Genomic DNA, 23523 nt, shown 5'->3' with positions numbered 1-23523 from the left:
AAGTATGGGGGAATCATTGCTCTGTCTGGTGTGAACAATGCTGCGTCTGTTCAATGTTGCATTTTGCCTTTACAGGTACAACTTTGAGATCTCAGCCATCCGTGTTATCACCGGCCGAAAGACTCCGAAGAATCAGGAAGAGGCCATGTAAAAGCAAGGGACACATGTTGCATGAAGTAATGCAGCATTCAAGTAATGAAAATCGAAAAGTGCAGGAGTGGCGGGATAGGGAAAGGAGGATCCGCCAGCAGAACGAGGAGCGCCGGCACAAAAGCGCGGTGCTCCAGCAGCAAAGCACGGATCGGCTGATCAGCATCATGGAGCACCAAGCGGACTCGATCCAGGCACTCGTAGCCATGCAGGTGAAGCACTACCGCACCCACTCCCCACCCCCGCGCAGCCCTTGTCCCAAAACTCTTTCCCTTGTGCCCCCATGTCACCTCCAACCCACTTTCCCCAACATCCGGGTTCTTACTGCCACCAGCTGCCTCCAACACCTGTAGCTTCACCACCCAGCCCTGAAAACTACGACCCTTACCCACTGCTCTCAACCCCCATCATCATGCAGTTTCGCAGTCCTGAAGTGCAGCACTCATTGCACAGCACTCCAGACAGGAAGGCTGAGTATGAGAACAGGACATACGCGAATCTGTGATTGTACCGTTCCCCACTCCACCCCCTTGCCCTTTCTGTTTCCCAAGCAGTTGTGTTTCTTTTCAATAAAAGAATTTTTTGGCTTTGAAAACATTCTTTATTTTTGCATAAAGTAAAAGATACCTTAGTCCAGGAAAGAAACAGGCACTGCAAGTCAGCGTAGCAAACACTACTAACATTGGAACCACTGCACTTCACTCCCATGCAGGGCACCAAACATTACTGGTGGCTTTCAGCCTCAAATTGCTCTCTCAAGGCATCCCTAATCCTTGCAGCCCCGCGCTGGGCCCCTCTAATAGCCCTGCTCTCTGGCTGTTCAAATTCAGCCTCCAGGTGTTGAACCTCCGAGTTCTATGCCTGAGTGAATTGTTCACCCTTCCCTTCACAAATGTAATGGAGGGTACAGCACGCAGATATAACCGTGGGGATGCCATCATCGGCCAGGTCCAGCTTCCCATACAGAGAGTGCTATCGGCCCTTTAAACGGCCAAAAGCAAACTCCATGGTCATTCTGCACCGGCTCAGCCTGTTGTTGAACCGCTCCTTGCTGCTGTCAAAGCTCCCTGGGTAGGGTTTCATGAGCCATGGCAGTAAAGGGTAAGCGGGGTCTCCAAGGATCACAAAGGGCATTTCAACTTCCCCTACTGTGATCTTCTGGTCTGGGAAAAAAGTCCCGGCTTGCAGCTTCCTGAACAGGCCAGTGTTCCGAAAGATGCGTGCATCGTGCACCTTTCCGGGCCAGCCTGCATTAATATCAATGAAACGCCCATGGTGATCCACAAGTGCCTGGAGAACCATAGAGAAATACCCTTTCCGATTAATATACTCGGAGGCTAGGTGGGCTGGTGCCAGAATTGGAATATGCGTGCCATCTATCGCCCCTCCACTCTTAGGGAAACCCGTTTGTGCAAAGCCATCCACAATGTCATGCACAATACTCAGAGTCATGGTTCTTCTGAGCAGGATGAGATTAATGACCCTGCAAACTTGCATCAACACGATTACAACCGTCGACTTTCCCACTCCAAACTGGCTAGCGACTGATTGGTAGCTGTCTGGAGTTGTCAGCTTCCAGACTGCAATAGCCACCCGCGTCTCCACCGTCAGGGCAGCTCTCAATCTCATGTCCTTGCAAAGCAGGGTAGGGGCGAGCTCATCACACAGTCCCATGAAAGTGGCTTTTTTCATTCGAAAGTTCTGCAGCCACTGCTCATCTTCCTCGACTTGCATGATGATGTGATCCCACCACTCAATGCTTGTTTCCCGAGCCCAAAAGTGGCATTCCACAGTGATGAGAATGTCAGTGAATGCCACAAGCAAACTCGTTTCATTTGTGTTACTCGAGTCGATATAATCGTCGGAGTACTCGCTGTCACTTTGGATCATAAGGAATAACTCGACTGCCAAATGTGACGTGCTGGCAAAACTCGTCAGCATACTCCTCAGCAGTTCAGGCTCCATTCCAGCAGACCGAAAGGGAAGACAGACTGTGCAGTACAAAAAACTTTGAAAGATGGCACCAAATGTGAACGGAAGTACAGGGATTGCTGGGATGCGAACCGATGCATCAGAGCGCGTTGGGACAGGACCCAGAATGCCCTGCAGCCCTGCCCCCTTCCCACAAGCCACAGCACCACAATGGGAAGAGGTGCTCTGTGGGATAGCTGCCCATAATGCACCACTCCCAATGCTGCTGCAAGTGCCGCAGATGTGGCCACGCCAATGCACTTCCAGCTGTCAGTGTGGACAGACTACAGCGCTTTCCCGCCTGTGCTCTCCGAAGGGGGGGTTAACTCAAAGCGCTCTACATCTGCAAGCGTAGCCATGCCCTGAGTCTACAGACAGCTTGAATTAATAACTGAGAGGTATGAATTGCCCATTTATTATTATGGGATTTTTAAGAGATGCTGACAATATAAGTTGTACTTGTGTCTGAAATACGTTAATGTTACAAGCAATACTAAGATTATAGTAACAAAAATTGGGGGGGAGGGATTTTCATTTTAGTTTCTTTACTTCAGTCAGGACCTCTTGCCATTTCTGTTCTACAATAAGAAAATAATTTGTGCATCTGAAAACATTGTATATAGCCAGTTTCACTGTTTGCCTTGTACAACTGGTACTAGTTTCCCCTGCCAGTGTGAGATTTCCAAACAGCAACAACTCAAAAACAGGAAAATGTGTTTTACAAAAGCAAAAAAATTGGTACGGGAATTGAAAAGTAGGTGTAGTAGCTGAAACTGCTTTTGACTTATCTTTTGAAATTTCAACTACATTTCAAGCCAACAGTATCGCTAACTCATAAGTGTACCAAGAACACTCATGCTATTAACTATTTTATTGCTGACAATTTAGCAAAAATATCAACTAAATTAATTAATTACTTCATTGTTGCTGGATGAAGTGTCAGATATTAGCATGGGCTGTATTGGGCCCATCAGTTATCAAGATTTTGAAGTATCAGGGGATAGCCGTGTTAGTCTGTATCCACAAAAACAAAAAGGAGTCCGGTGGCACCTTAAAGACTAACAGATATATTTGGGCATAAGCTTTCGTGGGTAAAAAAAAAAGGTGCAACCTGAAGAAGTGTTTTTTTACCCACAAAAGCATATTTTTTACCCATGAAAGATTTAAAGTTACCTCTATTCCCAACAAAAATGGGAAAGAGTGCAACATCCTTTCCCCAGTAACAAAATCCTCAAATGCCTCTTGGCTGCTATAAACAGAATGCCTTTCTAGGTTAACAAAATAACTGTTCTCCACCTGAATCTCAAAACCTTCCCCTCTTTTGTAACCATCATGCACTGTGGTACAAAAGTCTGCAACAGATTAAAGATGAAATATTTAGGGTTAATGTAAAATAGAATTAAATTTAAAAAACGAAGGGATATTTTCCTAATTGTACAGGAGCAAAGAGCAGCCAAGGAAGACAGTTTGCAGAGGTCAGTGTCCCATAACCTAGGTGTACAGTGTGGCATAAGATACAGGACCAGACTATGAATACTACTGTGTCATAAAAATTATTGAGTCCTTCTAAAATTCAGCCATAGTCTTTTTTTAGGAGTGAGTTTTATAAACAACTTCTGCACTAATTTCATAGAATAAACCATTGGTCTTTTATTATAGAACAGTTAAAAAAAGGAAAGAATCACTTTTCCCTTTACCTTTCATAATTCTGTAAACATCTGTCAATACCTCTTACCTCACTTCCTTGCTACACTGACTAAACTATTAATATACTTAGCACTCGTGTTTTGGGGCACTCCACTATGAAGCCCTCTTTAATCCAAGGAGCAATCACAATATGATTTTGTTTCCTAACACTTGGGCGAGATCCAAAACCTGTTTAAATTAAGTGTACAATTCCCATTGACTTTAATGAACTTTGGATCAGATAAATTCAGAAGTTTTCCCCCCAAAACCCACTGTTTTGCAGTGAGTTTTGATCTTGCAGAATCACTATTATGAGATCAAACTTAATTGTACAGCAATCAGAGTTATCAATGAAACATATACACTGACCTTCTACATTAGCCCTTGTCTATTTTCCTTTTCTTCTTAATGCTTCCTATGGTGTAGTGGTGCAGAAAGAACTCTATATTAGTTTATTTGATCCCCTAATTTAAGAAAAATCCAGTTTTGTCATGGAGAACCCTGCTCTTTTACAACCTTTATTTCCCCTCATTTCTCCCTCCTACAACTAACTCATCACAGAAAATAAAGTGCAGAGAAACAAACTAGTTATCATTGTAACAAGTAATAAATGATTGCTTCTTATAGGATGTTAATATCTTTTGTAGTATTTCTGAAGACCATGTAAAACTTTGGCTAATGCAAAATGTGTCAGCTCACTCGCAAGGGTGTATTGCACAAAGAGCACATTACTGTGATGTGCACGGCCTACAGTTTATTTCTGGGCACAACTCAATGTGTTGGTTTTAATGTACAAACTCCTAAGTGATTTGGGACGTAGCTTCTTGAAAGACTGCCTCTTTCATTCTTTATGACAGTAGCAGGAATCAGCTGAAGTGCTTGAATTCAGTCCCCTGGTTTAAACAGGAGGCTGAGGGCAACACTCTGCGGGGCCCTCCACTATGGAACTCATTTTGCCCCTTAGTCTGACAGAGTCCAAGACTTCAGACTTTCAAAGACACTGGAAGTCCTGTTTTCTTAGATGTCAGAGAACAGTTAGAGTATTAAGTGTGATTTTGTTTGTTTTCGTTTAATCCTCCATGATTAAACTTGTGAGGAATAATTTCTTAATAATCTTTGCATTTCTAATTTACATATGCCTAGAGTAACCATTAGGTGAATCTTTCAAAAGTCAATTAAATACACAAATTAAGGTATGCTACACTGAGTACATACAGATCCAATATAAAAATTTAAGAATATTTACTTATATATTCTAATTAGCCTTGAATTGGTTTGGTTTTGAAGTAGTTTTTGTGCAGGTGGTCCCAAACATTTACATTTTGTTTTATACAATCTGCAGCCATAGCATACATATGTTTATGTTTATGTATAGAACCTATAAAACAGTCTTTAAAAGAAATTTGATATGAAGACCATTTTTAAAAGTGCTTTTATATTCTGAAAAACAACCAACACTTTTGCAGACACTGTATGATCAAAGTAATTGGAGAAACTGCCTTCCCCAGGCCTCAATATTCTCTTGCAATGTGTTTACAGAGTCCTAAAGTTTGTTACTTGTTTTGAAGCTGAACTTTTTCCAGTTCACCAAAGCAGCTTTCTAAATAGGTATGGCAATTTCAAATAGAAAAATGGCACAGATTCACTTCACGCTCAACATTCTTCCTTAAGCTTGCAACTCATTCAGAACAGTCAATTTCCTCAAAGCTTCTGAAGTTGCATTGCTTGTTTTCTATACAAATTAGTTAATATAAAGGAATTTAGATGCAATACATAAGGGTTAAAGCTAAGCCTATTACAACAATGTACCAACAGTTGTATATTCTGTTGCAATAACTCCAACTTGCAAAACTACTTTATACATTTACTTATTAATACACTGGCTACTAGTAACACATTCAAACTACTGAAACAATTTCACCATTATATAAACCACATAAGTAACCAGCAAAAAAGTTTTAAAAGCAAGCATATCTATTTAATAGCTTGACTTACTGTTCAACATGCCCTGCCCCCTGCTCTCGTCCAAACCAACTTCCGGGGAAACAAACCCACCTCACTATAGAAGTTTATCAGTAACAGGATAATCTAGATCTAGTGCAGACTGAAACTTTGGAAAAAAATATTTTTGAAAGAAACAAGTTTTCTAAGGGTTATTAATTTTGCATCCTGCAAATCATCAAGTACATTTTCAGCAGTACACAAATATGTCAATAATAATTCTCAACTAAACAATTAGGTAACAATAATTCTAACCCAAAGGAGTTTTAAAGTTATCAGCATTTTCTTCATCCATATATAGAAAACAATACTTAAAAGTAAAGAAGGATTAAAAAATGGGCAACACACATAAGGAAATATGACAAGTCACAAGCTCTAAACCCTGTATTTCCCTCATACACACCCCGAATCACTTACAAATATCCTATGATGTCATGCAACATGTACTGGCTTCTGGCTAAACTGGTTTACCTGCTGCAGTTTGGATGCACTACATAGATTTACTTTGTGATAAGTTTTCTGTAGCTATGAAACTGATTTAGTGAAGCCAGACTCAAAGACTATCTCAGTTTCAAATATATACAAGGTTACAGTGCTTTTACACAGATGATTTTAGTTATGTTAGGATAGTTCCCTAGTAATGATAGGGAGTAGATTTTATTCCTATTCTGGATATGGTGGATCCACACACACTTAACTGGGAAGAGGGGATGAAAAAGGTAAATCTGAGTTTTTGAAAATGTCCTCCTTCACCCTTTAAAATTAAGCTGTTCACTTCTCTTAGTCTTTCATCTGCCTCCCCAGATTTTGCACATTTTATTTCTCAGCCCACAATGTCTTAGTTTTTTCCCTTTTTCCTTCCCTGGAGGATTCCTGAATCCAACTCTATCCCATTTTACTGCCCAGATGTTGAGGTCCTATATCCATCCTCTGGGAAAAGACCTTGGATATACTTCCCTCAGCCAGCATGAAGTGGTCATCTGAGAGTGACACAACACACATACTCCTTTCCTGGAGCCAAGTAGGTTGCCTCAAGAAGGGCCCTAAATGTTGCTGTTGAGGGGGAACAATAGACTAAGCTGTGTTCTTTACTGGATACACTGCCATTAAGCCTCCAGACTAATTTCACTTTATAGTCATCTAGTCATGTATATCCCATCTTATTCAACCATCCCCCATCTCAGAGAAAAATGTCAAAAGGGAGGGGCGGGAGGAGGATATGTAAGATATGAGAAACTTGGATATGTAAGATACCCATGTTCACAAGCTAAATTTAATGTCCATAAACTCAGAGACGTAGATCAAGCTTATAACCTGAGTTTATCACTACCAAGTTGGGAGTAGTACAAGAGATAGAGGGGGAGGGGACACAAAAAGAGGGGAGTCTTGAACTGGCTCTTTTAAATTAATTAAAGGGCAGAGCTGACCAGCCTCAGAAACAGTTCCACTCAGTCCTCTCCATCTATAAAAATAAGGTTATTATGTAGGATTCCAAAAGAAATTATTCTTTGGCTTCAACAGAGACAAGGACCACCACACAGACAAAAAGAGAATTCCATGACATTTTCACTATCATCTGTATTTCACAAAGTATATTTTCTGATGTCGAATGAACACTACATTAAGTATCTATGTAGATATTATATTGTGAGGAGTTGAGAACACTCATGAGGTCAAAAAAGTTAAAGGGAGGTAAATATTAGAAAAATAGGTAAAAAATAAAATGTGATATAACTTTGAAAAAAGCAAGCTAAACCATGAGAAAAAACATAAGAAACACAGTTTATAAAACAAACCTAAGAAATACTGCAGAAATCAAGGTATGATAGTTACCAGAAAGTTAGACATGAACTTGCAATGGGATAATACTGCAAAAAGTGCAATTTTAGGTTTCATATGCAGATGCAACTTTTCACAGTAAATTTTTCCCTCCCTGCTCTTTGTTAATGACTCTGGTGTGAACTCACATGGAATACCAGATTCAGTTTTGGGCACTTCAAAACAGACAGATATGAAAAAGTTCTGAGAAAAGCAACAAAAAATGACCAGAAAGTTAGAGAAATTGACATATTAGGAAAAATTAAAAGTGGTCAATTGGAATTGACTAAACAGAATTAAGGAGGGTACCATAATCGAGATAAATGTACTTTCTATGACATGCAGGAGTATAACTAAGGGTAATGGGCAGAAATTAATAAAAGGAAATGTAAACTACATCAGGAACACCTTCTAGATCAATTAGGCTGTGAAATAGTCTCTTAAGGGAAGTGGTAAAAGCACTATATGGATTATATATAAGCATCAAGTGCTTTGAATATGCCTAGATCTTAATACAATTTACCTTGGAAGCAAGTTATATAGGAGTCACATCAGGACCCCAGATTTTCCTTTGTTATATGATTTTACGAAACTTTCCTAGAATTTAGTACAGCAAGTCTCATTTGGAGTGCAACTGAAAAGCACTGTTTTTTTTAAATGACAAGCCAAGCTGCATATACTACACAAACACTATTTGCTGACCTTACAATAAGTACACAGAAAAGGTCAGCATTTACTGAATAGCATTATTTTTACCTTTCCATATAAATCCTATATTTAAAATGTAAACTCAGCAAGGAACTATATTGTATCACAATAAATAGGGTTAAAAATGTCAACCACCATATGCGTCAAGAACGTGTATAATGAAGCCAACTCATAATACTACATTATTCTGTTCAATATAACATGGCAAATAGGGTAGATTGCACAGCATACGGCCCCATAAATACCTACTCCTTTTCAAACCCTGTTGCTGCCACTTCCATACCTGCTGACTAAATTACACCTCTTTTCTAACTAAAATGTAAAAAAGTCTTTTCTTAGTATTTCTTTTTACAATCTGATCTTCCTGGATGTCTACTGTTTCTGATATTTACACTTTATGGGCTACAAGATGTTCAAGGAAGAGAACAGAGTCAACTGGATCACAAAAGCAAAAGAAAGAAACAGGGACAGGTATCCACAAAGTGTCACATTCAAACTGGCAGAACGTAATTCCACTGATTCAATAGTTTTGTTTGTAATTCTGCTCATTTGAAACTGTCCAGTGTAGCTGCACAGCAAATAAGTGAGACGGCTTCACAAAATTCAAAAGTCAAGATGTGCATTCAGTTTTCCATCATACATTCTTCACATACCTCCTAAATCTAATCTGATCTCTCAATGGAGAATGGCATTTAACATGCATAAAATAGGGTCAGATTTGAGAGCTAAGTTTTATTAAATAATTTATCAATTTCCAAAGACAATTTATCTCTTCTCAGGAAAGTATCTACATCCATACATTAGAAAGTTGAACACAGTTCTCTACAGTAAAATAAGGGAATACATATAAGCAATTACATGTCTTTCAGTAGAAAGGGAACAAGAGTCTAGATTAAATGATCTAGTGCACCTAAACTAATTTCTCATGAAAATCAAACACTCCAAAAAGGTATAGAATCTAAACTCTGTTAAGCTTTCCATTAGTGCAAACAAATTCTCAAACAGATTAATATGTCCATATGATCATTTTGAACCATTCGTGTGAATTTTACCAGCCTATGAGGGCTTGAATAGATTTCTGGAATTGAGCATTGAGATTTCAAAATTGGGATACATCCATACAATTTTTAAGTGGGAATGCTTAATGTAAAATTGTTGGGATCACCAAGAGGCTTAGGCTTACCTATAAAGAGTTGTGTTCTCTCTGCTTATAGAACTCAACTCTGCAACAACGTTAACATTCACTGACTTTAATGGGATTTGAAAGTGCTCAGCACCCCACAGAGTGCCCAGTGCTTTACAGGATCAAGCCCATAAAAATCTGAGAACCATTAAACACTGTCAATACTCTAAAGGACTAGAAATAAATATTGAAAGCAAGGCTGATAGCTGGAGGCTATGGCACATTCTGCTGGAAAACTCATTATACACAAGACATTATGTTTATGCATACATACAAATAGGAGTGAACAGGTATTTTTTTAAACCAATTCACCTCATACATGTGTCTCTTGAGGTTACAATGAAAAAAATCTAATCCATATATAGCAATTTGGGGACAGGTTTTGGGGTTCTTTTTAAACAATGCCAGTCACTGAAAAAGCACACATGTGCTTCATCTATCATATTGTGCACTAAAGTCTTAGGTTTTAAAAAAGAAGGGTTTCACGGAATGCCCTTCTCATCATTAAACATAGTGAGTAGTGACTACGACCAACTTTCAGTAAAATGGCTTTATTAATCATAGTACAAACCCATGATTGGTTGTAGAAGATTCTAAATTTGCTACAATTGTTGCATATTTCATAACTAAATAGGCCTTTGATGGTCATTGTTCTTGTTGATTTGAATACCTGCATTCATAATGATTGACACCTTTTAATACTGAGGTGAATTCATATTTTTGATCAGCAAGACAAAAATCCATTAATATAAACAATACAAATAGTGGAGGGTAGTTACAGCTGGAATTCATTATTTGTTTCTGATAATGTATTTACACACTTTCTACTGTAGAAACAAGTCAAATTAAAAGCTTCATACCTTAGATAAAAAAAAAAAACACGATTAATAAAAAAGTACAACTGACTTTATCCCAAACAAGACCATTGGAGGTACTGGTCTGGGGTAAAGAGCAAGACTGGAAACGTAGTAACCTCCCCCTCCAAAACACTCTCCTGGGCAATGGCATGACGGTGCAGGATCAGGGTCCCATGAATACGTAAGTGCTACACAATGCCACAGAACCCCGTGCTAGGCCCCGTCCTGATGCATTTTTTGTAAATAAACCTCAGATCAGTGCCCCAATTAAAAATGGCGAGCATCTCGCGTGGCAGGCTGTGTGCAGATACAATGGAAGGGCTGCAAGGCAAAACCCTGCCGCGCGGCTCTCAGAGTCAACAACACAGAAGAGGGGGGCGGGCAGGCGGCTGCAGAAATACAGGAGCCGGATCCACTCGGGGGAAAACAGAGCTGGGAGAGGCATTACTAAGGTCTACCCTGAGAAAGCAACCCGTAAAACCATCCATAGCTAGGCCCCATGACCCACCGTTCATCGCTCACCTACGGGGAAAATAATCAACCGAGAGAAAAACAAACCTTCCCATCACCTGCCTCCATGCCTGCTCCAGCAGCACATTCAGGAGTCATAGCTGCAACGCTACTAGGAACTCCTCCCTCGCCTACCCATACCCTTGAATCAGCACCCCCCCCCCTTAAAAATAATCCTTCTCCTAGTCCTAGGAGGAAAGCTTCCACTTTAGGGTCACGCACCTCCGGGAGCACAGCCCCCTTTCCAGCCGAATCCCCAGCCCCTCCTTTACCTACAGCGAACCCCACTGTCTACACTGGATGAGTCCTAACTCAGCCGAGGTTTTACTGGCGAGTCCACCCCCCCTATTGACTGGGCCCTTGGACCGCCACATGCTCCCATCCACACAGGATGAGAGTGCTAAACATCCCTCCTCACCAAAAAAAAAAAAAAAAAAAAAAAAAAGACATCCTCCCACCATTAAACCCCATTTCCAGAGCACAGACCAGCCCGAGTGTCACGGCAGCCCACCAAAGCAAACCCTGCACTACAGCCAGGAATACCCGGCCCTCCGAAGAATGCACCCCCTTTTCGGGAGGCCCCGGGCCCCACCCTCAGCCATACGTCAGCTATGAACCCCAATCTCTCCTCCCTGAATTAAGATATTCGTTTAAGGGTCGCACCCTAAAATCTGACCCCCCCTGGTGTATCTCAGCCCCAGGCACACAGACGCTGGAGGCTCTTCAGCCATACTTTCCAAACCCTAAACTTTCCCCCATTCTCCCTTTCACTCGAGAAGTGCAGGTAACACCCCCACCCCGCCCCGGGGGGCATTTCCAGGTCTCTCCCCGGCCCGAGGCCAGGCCATCAGCACTGCTCCATTCCCCGCAGCGGCTCCGGGAAGAGGGGTGGGTTGTGGGGTAGAAGAGGGGACCGGAGACGGGTAAGGGGGCGTGTTAGGTAGGGAAGAAGCCTGGAGCGGATTCCTGGGAACCAGAGAGTTTGGAGCTGGGGCGCGGGGGACAGTGAGTAAAGGGAATGGGGGGCGAGCCAGGGTCTCCGGGCGCCTTCAGCGGAGCCGGGGCCGCCTGCGTCGCCTGCTCCAGCCGCTCTTTACCTTCCATCTCCATGTCCTCGGGCTCGCTCAGCTGCTGCTCCCCGGGCTTCTGGTGCTGCTGCTGGTGGTGGTTCATGTCGGGCTGGGGCTGTGGCTCCGCGGCGGCGGCCTGGGCCTTTCCTGCAGGGGGCTGTAGGCCTGTGTTGGGAGGGCAGGGGGCGGAGGGGCGGCGGGGCCTGGGCAGCGGCGGGGCCTGGGCACCAGCCTCGGGGGGCTCCGGCTGGGCTCCGGCGGGCAGGGAGCGGGCGGCCGGAGGAGGCAGCGAGACGCGCACGTATTTGCTCGCTATTCGCCCAATCTCGGCGGCGGCACCCGGTCGGGGGAAGGGGTGGGGAGGAGGGAACCGGCCGGGGGCGGCGGCTTCCTCGGGGGCCGGGAGATCCGGAGTTAGGGCCCGGCGCTTCCCCCTCCCCGGCCGGGTATCCCTGCTGCGGTGAGAGTCGGGGAGGCGCCGCGGGCCCCCGGCTCCCCAGGAAGCCGCTCGCTCGAGGCTGGGGCCCTGCTCCCGGCCTGCAGGCCTCCCTGCTGCCTGCGCCCGGCTCGCTGCTGCTGCTCAGCCGCTGCTGCCGCCGCCGCCTCTATGGGGAGCGTAGCAGGCGCCAGGGCTTCTCTCTGCCTCTCTCTGTCTCTCTCAAAATGGCGGCCGCGGTAGCGCCGTGAAATGTCACATCCGCATGGGGGGCAGCGGCGCTCAGCCAGCCGGGGAGGGGGAACAGCGCCGGGCCGCCGCCGCCGCCACAGGAGGCTGGAGCGGAGAGGAGAGGAGGAGTTACAAGGGCTCCATCCGGATGGACGCGCTGCACCGCCCGCTTCCTCTGCCCGGGAGAGGCTGCTCTCAGCGGAGCCCTTTGCTAGGGACCCATCTGCCGGTGAGAGGCCCCTCTCTTCCCAGCAGCTACTGCCCCGCAGAGTCTGGCGCCCGCAGGAGCGGCCCCTGCGCCTCCATCAGCCTGCTGGCCTCTGCCCGGGATCCTTCTCCCAGCCAGGGCCTGCCTTGGGAGAGACCCCGCTTCCGCCCAGAGCCTCTGCGGAGGCGTCCCCCTTGCCTTGTAGGAGAGACCAGTAGCTTGTGCCAGGGGTCCCGCCACAAGAAGGAATGCCCCTCCTTGACAGGACCTCATCTGGGATTGCCCTGGGGATAGGCGGCTCCCTCCAGCGCCTCTGCAAGGAGCCCCTTTGCTCCACGGGCCTTCTCAGAGAGACCACCTCCCTGGCAGACAGGGCCCTCACTCTGGCATGGGGGGGACAGGGCTCAACCCAAAAAAACTGCTCTATTAGATAGGAACAAATCTGGCTCTCCTCCCCCCTTTTGACTTTACCTTCTAGAGAGAGAGATTGCTGAGCAATTGTCCACCTCTCCTGCCAAGCCCTAGCCAGCCCAGCTCTGGGGTACGGTGTAATAAGGGGGTAGTTCATTGTCTACATAACTCTGGAAATGTCCATGTGTTTTCCAAGTGTTCAAAAACATCCATAAGAGGCTGGTAAAAGGGGGTATGACTAGGAGTAACTGGTGGTATTAAAGAGGCAAAGCTTCGGGATGGTGAGATGGGAATTCTACAGTCTACCCTAAGGAAAGCACTTAAGCCACCTAAAGCTATGTTTCCCAAAGAGCTAGAAAATCTACTGTAGGGAACAATCTAGTACTGGCAGGGAGTGGTCTGTTCCACTTCTAATATCTATTGTTTATTGTTCCAATTTATAAAATTATAAGTGAATCTAAACTATCTTTTGGGGGCAAATCCAACTCCTTTATCTGTGCTGTGGAGGGCCCCTTCTCAGAAGAACTGGAGTTTGCTGGCTGTGAGTCGTGATTTGGATTTAGGAGACTGTGAGTTGTTGTCCACCCATGGAGCCCTGTCCTGTGCAGGAGCACTGCAGGGGTAGCAAAAGGAAGGACGTGTGTGGGCTGGGTGTGAGAGGACCAGGAATGGGGCCGGAAGAACTGCTTTTATTCATATCCTTTCTTTCAGAGCAGAGAGGAGGTGTCTGAGGGCCCACAGAAACTACTCTAGCCATTGAGCTGTACTAGCCTCTGTGGAGCAGCTCAACAACCATAAAATAGCTTGGAATAAGCGAAGGGGTCCTCCCCACCCCCACCAAGCCCAGTACATCTACTTTTTTAAGTACATGAGAAACAGGAAGCCTGCCAAATAATCAGTGGGGCCACTGGATGATCAAGGTGCTAAAAGAGCTCTCAAGGAAGACAAGGCAGTTGCAGAGAAGCTAAATGAATTTTTTGTATTAGTCTGCACTGCAGAGGATGTGAGGGAGATTCCCCACCTGAGCCATTCTTTTTAGGTGACATATCTCAGTTACTGTCCCAGATTGAGGTCTCCATAGAGGTGGTTTTGGGAAAAAATGATAAACAGTAATACGTTACCAGGACCAGATGGTATTCATCCAAGAACTCCGATATGAAATTGCAAAACTACTAACTGTGGCATATAACTTATCTCTTAAATCAGCCTCTGTGTCTGATGACTGGAGGGTAGCTAATGTATTGATGATTTTTAAAAAAGACTCCAGAGGTGATCAGAGCAATTACAGGCCAATAAGCCTACCTTCAGTATCAGGAAAATTGGTTGAAACTATAGGAAAGAACAGAATTATCAGACATATAGATGAATATGATATGTTGGGGAAGAGTCAACTCAACATTTGTAAAGGGAAATCATGCCTCACTAATTTATTACAATTCTTTGAGAGTCAGCAAGCATGTAGACAAGGGTGATCTAGTTGATTTAGTATACGTGGACTTACAGAAAGCCTTTGTCATGGTCCTACACCAAGGGCTCTTAAGCAAAGTAAGTCATGGGATAAGAGGGAAGATCCTCTCATGGATCAGTAACTGGTTAAAAGATAGGAGACAAAGGGTAGGAATAAATGGTTAGTTGTCACCATGGAGAAAATAGGGGAGTTCCCATAAGGATCTGTACTAGGACCAGTGCTGTTCAACATATTCATAAATGATCTGGAAAAGGAGGTGAACAGTGAGGTGGCAAAATTTGAAGATGATGGAAAATTACTCAAAATAGTTAAGTCCAAAGCTGATTGTGAAAAGTTATAAAGAGATGTCACAAAACTGGCTGACTGGGCAACAAAATGACAGATGAAATACAATGTTGATAAATGCAGAGGAATGCACATTGGAAAACTTAATCCCAACTATGCACACAAAATGATGGGGTCTAACTTTTCTGTTATCACTCAAGAAACAGATTTTGGAGCTGTGGATAATTCTCTGAAAACATCCACTCAGTGTGCAGCAATAGTAAAAAAAAAAAAAAAAAAGCTAACCAAATGTTGGGAATCATTAGAAAAGGGATAGATAGTGAGACCGAAAATATCATAATGTCACTATATAAATCCATGGTATGCCCACCATTTGAACAGTGAAAGCAGTTCTGGTTGCCCCATCTCAAAAAAGATGTATTAGAATTGGAAAAGATACAGAGATGGGAAACACAAATGATTAGAGGTATGGAACAGCTTCCATATGAGGAGAGATTAAAAAGACTGGGACTGTTCATTTTAGAAAATAGATGACTAACGGGGGATATGATAGCAGTCTATAAAATCTTCAATACTGTGGAAAAAGTGAACAGGGAAGTGTTATTTACCCCTTCATATCACGCAAGAACCAGGAGTCACCCAATGAAATAGACAGCGGGTTTAAAACAAACAAAAGGAAGTACTTCTTCACACAATGCACAGTCAACCTGTGGATGTTGTGAAGGCCAAAAGTATAACTGAATTAAAAAAATAAGTGGATAGGTTCATGGAGGATAAGTCCATTTATGGCTATTGGCTATGACGGTCAGGGATGCAACCCATGCTCTGGGTGTCCCTAACCTCTGACTGCCAGAAGCTGGGACTGGATGACGGCATGGATCACTTGATAATTGCCCTATTCTGTTCATTCTTGTTGAAAGACAGGATACTGGGCTAGACTTACCATTGGTCTGATCCAGTATGGCCATTCTTACTCAACACCCAGCTTTGCTCCTCTAGCTGGACTTGAGTTCAAGATTTGAGATTTAGTGCTTCATATAGTTTTAAAAACAATAGTTAAACTATTTGCCAGTTGGCTTTATCCAGAAATAGATTCCAGCTCTCCTTGTCACCCCTCCCACTCACCCCCAAACATCAATTTAGAGAAAAAATATTCTCAGATTTATCCCAATATCTACTCGGGTGAAAGCATAGCCTGAAGGTCTACAAATTTGCACTCGAGCTCACAGGAAGGAGTTCTAGGTGGGAGCCCCTTTATCGATCCTTAGTGTTTTAATCTGTCCCCAACTTTAATAGCTTACAGAAAGTCCTTCCTTACTGCCACCCTTTCCCATCCCCACCTCTGCTCCCGAGAAACCAAAGATAACCCTTCTCAATGACTTCCAGTCCCACCTACCAAATCTTTCACTAGCACAGGTTTTTGACACCTTCATTCCTCCATCAGTGATTCCCAATTCAAGACACACAATTTTCTTACACTCCTGTGGTTGGATGCCTATCTGTTACTACCTAATTCCTCAGTCACTGAGATCAGGGTAGTAGGCAAGGTCCAAACGAAAGGAAAAACAACCCACCATAATAAAAAGACAATCAACTTCTCATAATGTCAACTCTCAGTCCCATACTAAGAAGAATACAGGTATTAAAAAATATCCAATCACATATGTTAGCTTTTCTGGATTTGAGCTGTTTTAAGGTAACCACTGTTCTCAGAAGCTAAGCACTGGAACCAAAATTCCTTTGCTCGTCCTCCTGCAGAGAAGTCTGGAGTGGATACCCACTTAATTTCTGAAAGTCTTAGATGAAAAGGGGAGAGCTCAGAAAGGTGACATTTTACTGTGACACTTTGCATTTTCATTAGATGTTACCATCTCCCACTGTTCTACAAAAGCAGAAGAAATGCAAAATTGACCTATAGAAAACCTTGTGGGAGATATGGGGCAACAGTCAGGAATTTTCCTGTTAAATGGGAAGTGGCTACCCTATATCACTAGTTTAATAAGATGGAATATCACAGTTAAGTGCCATCCACCCATGGAGACTCATCTTAATTTAAAATGAGTTGGTTCTTTAGAGAATTATGGTTTACAGATTCAAAATGCAATGTACACTAAAACATACTACACTCTTTTGAAAAATCTAAGTGAAAACAGGCCCTTTATATTTTATAAATATATCTATGGACAGCCAATCTATACGAAAGAAATTTTAATACTGATGTCTAGAAGGAGGTAAATTCAAAGGAATTGTATTTAATCATCTCAGATGCTTTTATGAAATAATTACACAGCAAGGATTTTTTTGGTACCATTTCATAATACCCAGTGATTACAGTGTTTGACTTTTTTCTACACAAGGAGTACAAATCATAATAAATTGACCAGGCTAACCTGAAGTCCACAGTTCAACATATACAAATCCATCTTGTCTACCTCAGATCCATTCAAAACAATACTGCCCACAGTTCAACATATACAAATCCATCTTGTCCACCTCAGGTCCATTCAAAACAATACTGCCAAGATAAGTCTTCCTAAGTCATTGTTCTGACCATGCCAACCCCGTAAGAGTCCCTCCACTGGTTCCCCCTTCTTCAACACATCAAATAAAAGCTCTCATCTTTACTTTTAACAACATTCACAACACAGCCCATTCTTATTTGGCTATCCTTACATTTTATTGTCTATCTCACCTGACATTCTGCTCCACATTTTTCTCACCAGTGATGCTAGCCTGGATTGCCTGTTTCTCCATTTCTCCTGCAAGCACCTTTGCGCTTTCTTCCACACTGCCACAACTTCATGGAATACCCTCCCCAAACTAACTCATAAGGCCACTACCTTGTACTCCTGCAAATCCCTCCTCAAGACTCTCTTCTACTGTGATACCTGTGGTAAATTGCTTACTGAATGTGGTTAGGCAAGCAGCCACCAGATATTTCTGATATTACCAAAAAAAAAAAAAAAAGTAAAAATCTGTAATTGGGAAATTGTGCACCTAGTTAGTCTATGTAACCATATGTTCCTATCGCTGCTATCCTTGTCTTTCCTCCTTCACTCCTTTCTTTTGTTTATTATACTCACTTACTGCAACTTGTTGTGACTTAGGACCCTATCTTGCAAGTTGATCAACTCTTGCAGGCCCTTATGCCCATACAAATCATCACTGAAATCAGTGGGGTTCATCTTCCTGAATCAGTTGGCAGGACCAGGACCTTAGATTGTTAGTGCTTTAGGGCCAGGAATGTCTTTTACTGTGTGTTTGTGTAGGATAATAGGGCTCTTGTCCCAACTGAGGCCTCTCAGCACTACCATAATACAAAATAATACCTGATCTTAAAGGAACACTGTCAACTTGAAATTAGTCAATTTCAAAGGAAGTAACTTCATTCTGGTGAGGTGACCTGCCCCTGAGACTCTGAAATTATATTTAAAATTGTTTTTCTCACTCACTGTATAAATGATCCTCACAAACAGAAGAGTATGACTGTGCATAGGAAGGGAGACAGCTAAAAGTAAAAGCCAGTCCAAGCTGTACAGTCAGCCTGACCCTGGCTTCTATAGAAGAGCCTGGCACAGATCCCCACTTCCTTTTGTATTCCTAGCCCAATATCTTGTTCCTGCAGACAGAGCAGGGGATGAAGATGCCAACTACACTCCTAGCTCCTGCTCCATCCATCTCCACTCCTAGCACCTCCTCCATCTAGCTTCCACAGAGTAATCTAGGTCAGGAACAAGGATACCCTATTCTCACTGAGGGGCAGAGTTTACCACTGACCTTCTGGCCCACATTCCTGTCTGGTGCCTGTAGTAGGATCCCCATTGCCGTCCAGGCCTGGCTCGTGTTGGCTCCCACAGTGGAAGCTGAAATAGAAGCAGGAGAAGCTGCTGCTGCTTGCCTGGCCCAACTCCTGCAAAGGATGCAAATTGCTTCCCAGCCTGCTCCACTCACTGACCTAGCTCCAGCAGGGGATCCCTTCCAGCCACCTGCTGCCTTGTATAAGGCTGCTGTTCTCTCCTTATCCTGCAAGAGAGAGCTGAGTCCTGTATGTGGCCATGTCTATACTGATGGAATGTACGTTGGTGTAATTACATCAAGGTAGTTATGCCAGCACAAACTGCTAATGGACATGCTCTGCACCAGGAAAAGCAGGACCTACCCTGTTGCAGTTTACTTCTTTGTGTTGCTGGATTAAGGTGCACTAGTGTAAGCCCCTTTAAGAGGTTTGCACTGGTGTAACTATATCAATGTAATTACATCAGTACATATTTCCTTAATATAGGCAGAGCCTGAGTGGGTGGGAAGTGGCCTTCCTGTCTCAGGCCAGCTGCTCCTGACCTTTTGCAGCTCTGTTTTTTCCTCCCTAACTAGCTCTTGTCTCTTGGCTTCTCCCTGGACACTGCAGGGTGCCAATCACCCAGCCAGGTGCTTTTTCTTTCACTTGCTCCTGGATGCTTCCGGGGGGCATAGATTTGCAACACCTCTTCCTGCTGCTGGCAGATACTCCCCCGTCTCATTTTGGGGTTCATGGTATGATAAAGATGTTTCCCTGCATGCTCTACTAGATCTCTGCTGCTCCCTGTCTTGCAGTTGGGTCTAGGGAATGAAGGAGAATTCTCTTAGCCCCCTGCCAAGCATCTGGTACTCCAGTGACCCATACAGGTGGTTGGGGAGCAAAGAAGGAGGCTTTTGCACTAGGCTCTTATTGTATCCTGGGTTTTGTGCAGACACCAGGGGAAGAGGAGACACCTTTTCTGCCCTGAAAAGTGAAATAACACAAGCTTTGCTCTTACTGGTGAAAAACCTCTTGTAGGGCCCGGGGAAGCATGTGCACGTGCTTCATGAGAATGATGTCATGCCATCACAAGAAAGAGAAAATGCAATTAGCCATACTGTGCCATGAAACATACAAACATGGGAACAGCCATATTGGGTCAGACCAATTGTGCATGTAGCCCAGTATCCTGTCTTCTAGCAGTGGCCACTGCCAGATGCTTCAGGGGAATGAACAGAACAGGAAAATTATCAAGTGATCCATCCCTTGTCATCCAGTTCCAGCATCTGGCAGTCAGAGGCTAGGGACACCCTGAGCATGGGATTGCATCCCTGACCATCTTGGCTAATAGCTATTGATGGCACAAATAAAAGTAAAAAATTAGAGAAATATTTGTCTGCTAACTTCCTTCAGTTGTAGTAATATTAGGCGTTAATTGTAAAAAAAACAAAACCCTGTAAGTTCAACATTTTCAGGGAACGGTTATTTCAAATTGATGGTGTCCCTTTATGGCAACATTTTTTTAAAGAGCTATATGAAGCACTATCCATTAATATTGCTACATGGTGGCTCTATTATATCTAAACGTTGCTAACAATTTAAAGATTTGGTTTATATGATTTCAAGTATATTTTCTCCAAAGCCACAATTATAACACATCTTTCACATGACTTTCAAAGAAAGTCAAGATAAGACACTTATCTCCTTGGCTGGGATTTGTTTTTCCCTGCACAGAGTTGATCCACTTTAATTTTCCAGTAAAAAACAGTCTCTTTTGCTAAAAATTGTATGTTTACATTTAAACTGCTCAGTGATGATCCAGTTTGTTGTTTGCCATCTTTGAAAAGTAAAATGATTTTTTCCTCATCAAGTTTTGCTGCAAACAGTAAATTGTGAAGTCAAAGAGTTACAATGATATATACCCAAAGTAAAAAAGGAATGGAAGGAATGGTTCATCTTGTCTATACAACTCTGATTGATCAGCTATGTTTAGTTGTGATAGGAGTAGCTTTCGCCAAGTGTAAAAGAGAAGGTAAAGTTGAAAAGTATCTAACAAATTAGATATATTAGGAATTGTCCTGTTTAAAGTGAATTTATTGTTAGTGAAAGATGCAAACTGCCAGCACTGGAAATGGATCCCTCCTATCAACATGACACACATGGCCCTGCCAAAATGCTTCAACCTGCCAATCTAATAATAACTAGATAAGCACTATGTATTAATAACTTCATTCAGAGACTCTCAAAGCCCTGGTCTACACTAGGACTTTAGGTCGAATTTAGCAGCATTAAATCGATGTAAACCTGCACCCGTCCACACGATGAAGCCCTTTATTTCAACTTAAAGGGCTCTTAAAATCGATTTCCTTACTCCACCCCTGACAGGTGGATTAGCGCTTAAATCGGCCTTGCTGGCTCGAATTTGGGGTACTGTGGACACAATTCGACGGTATTGGCCTCCAGGAGCTATCCCAGAGTGCTCCATTGTGACCACTCTGGACAGCACTCTCAACTCAGATGCACTGGCCAGGTAGACAGGAAAAGAACCGCAAACTTTTGAATCACATTTCCTGTTTGGCCAGCGTGGCAAGCTGCAGGTGACCATGCAGAGCTCATCAGCAGAGGTGACCATGATGGAGTCCCAGAATCGCAAAAGAGCTCCAGCATGGACCGAACGGGAGGTACGGGATCTGATCGCTGTTTGGGGAGAGGAATCCGTGCTATCAGAACTCCATTCCAGTTTTCGAAATGCCAAAACCTTTGTCAAAATCTCCCAGGCCATGAAGGACAGAGGCCATAACAGGGACCCGAAGCAGTGCCACGTGAAACTGAAGGAGCTGAGGCAAGCCTACCAGAAAACCAGAGAGGCGAACGGCCGCTCCGGGTCAGAGCCCCAAACATGCCGGTTCTATGATGAGCTGCATGCCATTTTAGGGGGTTCAGCCACCACTACCCCAGCCGTGTTGTTTGACTCCTTTAATGGAGATGGAGGCAATACGGAAGCAGGTTTTGGGGACAAAGAAGATGATGATGATGATGAGGTTGTAGATAGCTCACAGCAAGCAAGCGGAGAAACCGGTTTTCCCGACAGCCAGGAACTGTTTCTCACCCTGGACCTGGAGCCAGTACCCCCCGAACCCACCCAAGGCTGCCTCTTGGACCCAGCAGGCGGAGAAGGGACCTCCGGTGAGTGTACCTTTTAAAATACTATACATGGTTTAAAAGCAAGCATGTGAAAGGATTACTTTGCCATGGCATTCGCGGCTCTCCTGGATGTACTCCCAAAGCCTTTGCAAAAGGTTTCTGGGGAGGGCAGCCTTATTGCGTCCTTCATGGTAGGACACTTTACCACTCCAGGCCAGTAACACGTACTCGGGAATCATTGTACAACAAAGCATTGCAGTGTATGTTTGCTGGCGTTCAAACAACATCCGTTCTTTATCTCTCTGTGTTATCCTCAGGAGAGTGAGATATAATTCATGGTCACCTGGTTGAAATAGAGTGCTTTTCTTCAGGGGACACTCAGAGGAGCCCATTCCTGCTGGGCAGTTTGCCTGTGGCTAAACAGAAATGTTCCCCGCTGTTAGCCGCGGGGAGGGTTGAGGGGGTAGCCACTCGGTTGGGGGAGGCAAAATGCAACCTTGTAACGAAAGCACATGTGCTATGTATGTAATTTTAACAGCAAGGTTTACGCTGAAAGAGTGTAGCCACTGTTTTATAAAGTGTGTCTTTTTAAATACCGCTGTCCCTTTTTTTTTCTCCACCAGCTGCATGTGTTTCAATGATCACAGTAGCTTCTCCTTCCCAGAGGCTAGTGAAGCTTAGAAAGAAAAAAAAACACACTCAAGATGAAATGTTCTCCGAGCTCATGCTGTCCTCCCATACTGACAGAGCACAGACGAATGCGTGGAGGCAAATAATGTCAGAGTGCAGGAAAGCACAAAATGACCGGGAGGAGAGGTGGCGGGCTGAAGAGAGTAAGTGGCGGGCTGAAGAGAGGGCTGAAGCTCAAATGTGGCGGCAGCGTGATGAGAGGAGGCAGGATTCAATGCTGAGGCTGCTGGAGGACCAAACCAGTATGCTCCAGTGTGTGGCTGAGCTGCAGCAAAGGCAGCTGGAGCACAGACTGCCACTACAGCCCCTGTGTAACCAACCGCCCTCCTCCCCAAGTTCCATAGCCTCCACACCCAGATGCCCAAGAACGCGGTGGGGGGGCCAGCGGCCAACCAGCCACTCCGCCACAGAGGATTGCCCAAAAAAAAGAAGGCTGGCATTCAATAAATTTTAAAGTTGTAAACTTTTAAAGTGCTGTGTGGCATTTTCCTTCCCTCCTCCACCACCCCTCCTGGGCTACCTTGGTAGTCATCCCCCTATTTGTGTGATGAATGAATAAAGAATGCATGAATGTGAAGCAACAATGACTTTATTGCCTCTGCAAGCGGTGATCGAAGGGAGGCGGGGAGGGGCGGGTGGTTAGCTTACAGGGAAGTAGAGTGAACCAAGGGGCGGGGGGTTTCATCAAGGAGAAACAAACAGAACTTTCACACCGTAGCCTGGCCAGTCATGAAACTGGTTTTCAAAGCTTCTCTGATGCGTACCGCGCCATCCTGTGCTCTTCTAACCGCCCTGGTGTCTGGCTGCGCGTAACCAGCAGCCAGGCGATTTGCCTCAACCTCCCACCCCGCCATAAACGTCTCCCCCTTACTCTCACAGATATTGTGGAGCACACAGCAAGCAGTAATAACAGTGGGAATA

At 44.0% G+C, this 23523-nt stretch overlaps 2 protein-coding genes across 5 annotated transcripts in view; one reads left to right on the top strand and one right to left on the bottom strand.

The window, feature by feature from the left end:
• Positions 1 to 12169, bottom strand: part of USP7 (ubiquitin specific peptidase 7) — a 99917-nt gene extending 87748 nt beyond the window's left edge. Inside the window, exon 1 of one of the 2 annotated variants that reach the window (XM_048865984.2) lies at positions 11982 to 12169. In XM_048865984.2, the coding sequence (XP_048721941.2) occupies positions 11982 to 12057 (76 nt within the window). In that variant the 5' untranslated portion in view covers positions 12058 to 12169. Of the gene's footprint in view, positions 1 to 10932; positions 10974 to 11981 lie in introns of those variants that run through there. The other variant, XM_048865985.2, reaches the window with a different exon arrangement.
• Positions 12170 to 12538: 369 nt separating this feature from the next.
• LOC125643428 (uncharacterized) overlaps positions 12539 to 23523 on the top strand; it is a 31394-nt gene continuing 20409 nt past the window's right edge. For 2 of the 3 annotated variants that reach the window (XR_012670158.1, XR_012670159.1), the window contains exon 1: positions 12539 to 12850. Coding sequence is in view for 1 of the 3 variants with exons in the window: in XM_048865986.2 (XP_048721943.2) it covers positions 12656 to 12850; positions 21351 to 21954; positions 22536 to 23056 (1320 nt within the window). In the remaining 2 variants the exon portion in view is untranslated. Of the gene's footprint in view, positions 12851 to 21350; positions 21955 to 22535; positions 23110 to 23523 lie in introns of those variants that run through there. The other variant, XM_048865986.2, reaches the window with a different exon arrangement.

This window comes from Caretta caretta, chromosome 10 (genome assembly GCF_965140235.1).
Source record: "Caretta caretta isolate rCarCar2 chromosome 10, rCarCar1.hap1, whole genome shotgun sequence".
NCBI classification, from domain to species: domain Eukaryota; kingdom Metazoa; phylum Chordata; order Testudines; family Cheloniidae; genus Caretta; species Caretta caretta.
Note: the sequence above shows the minus strand (reverse complement) of the source record. Positions and strands in the feature narration are given on the sequence as shown.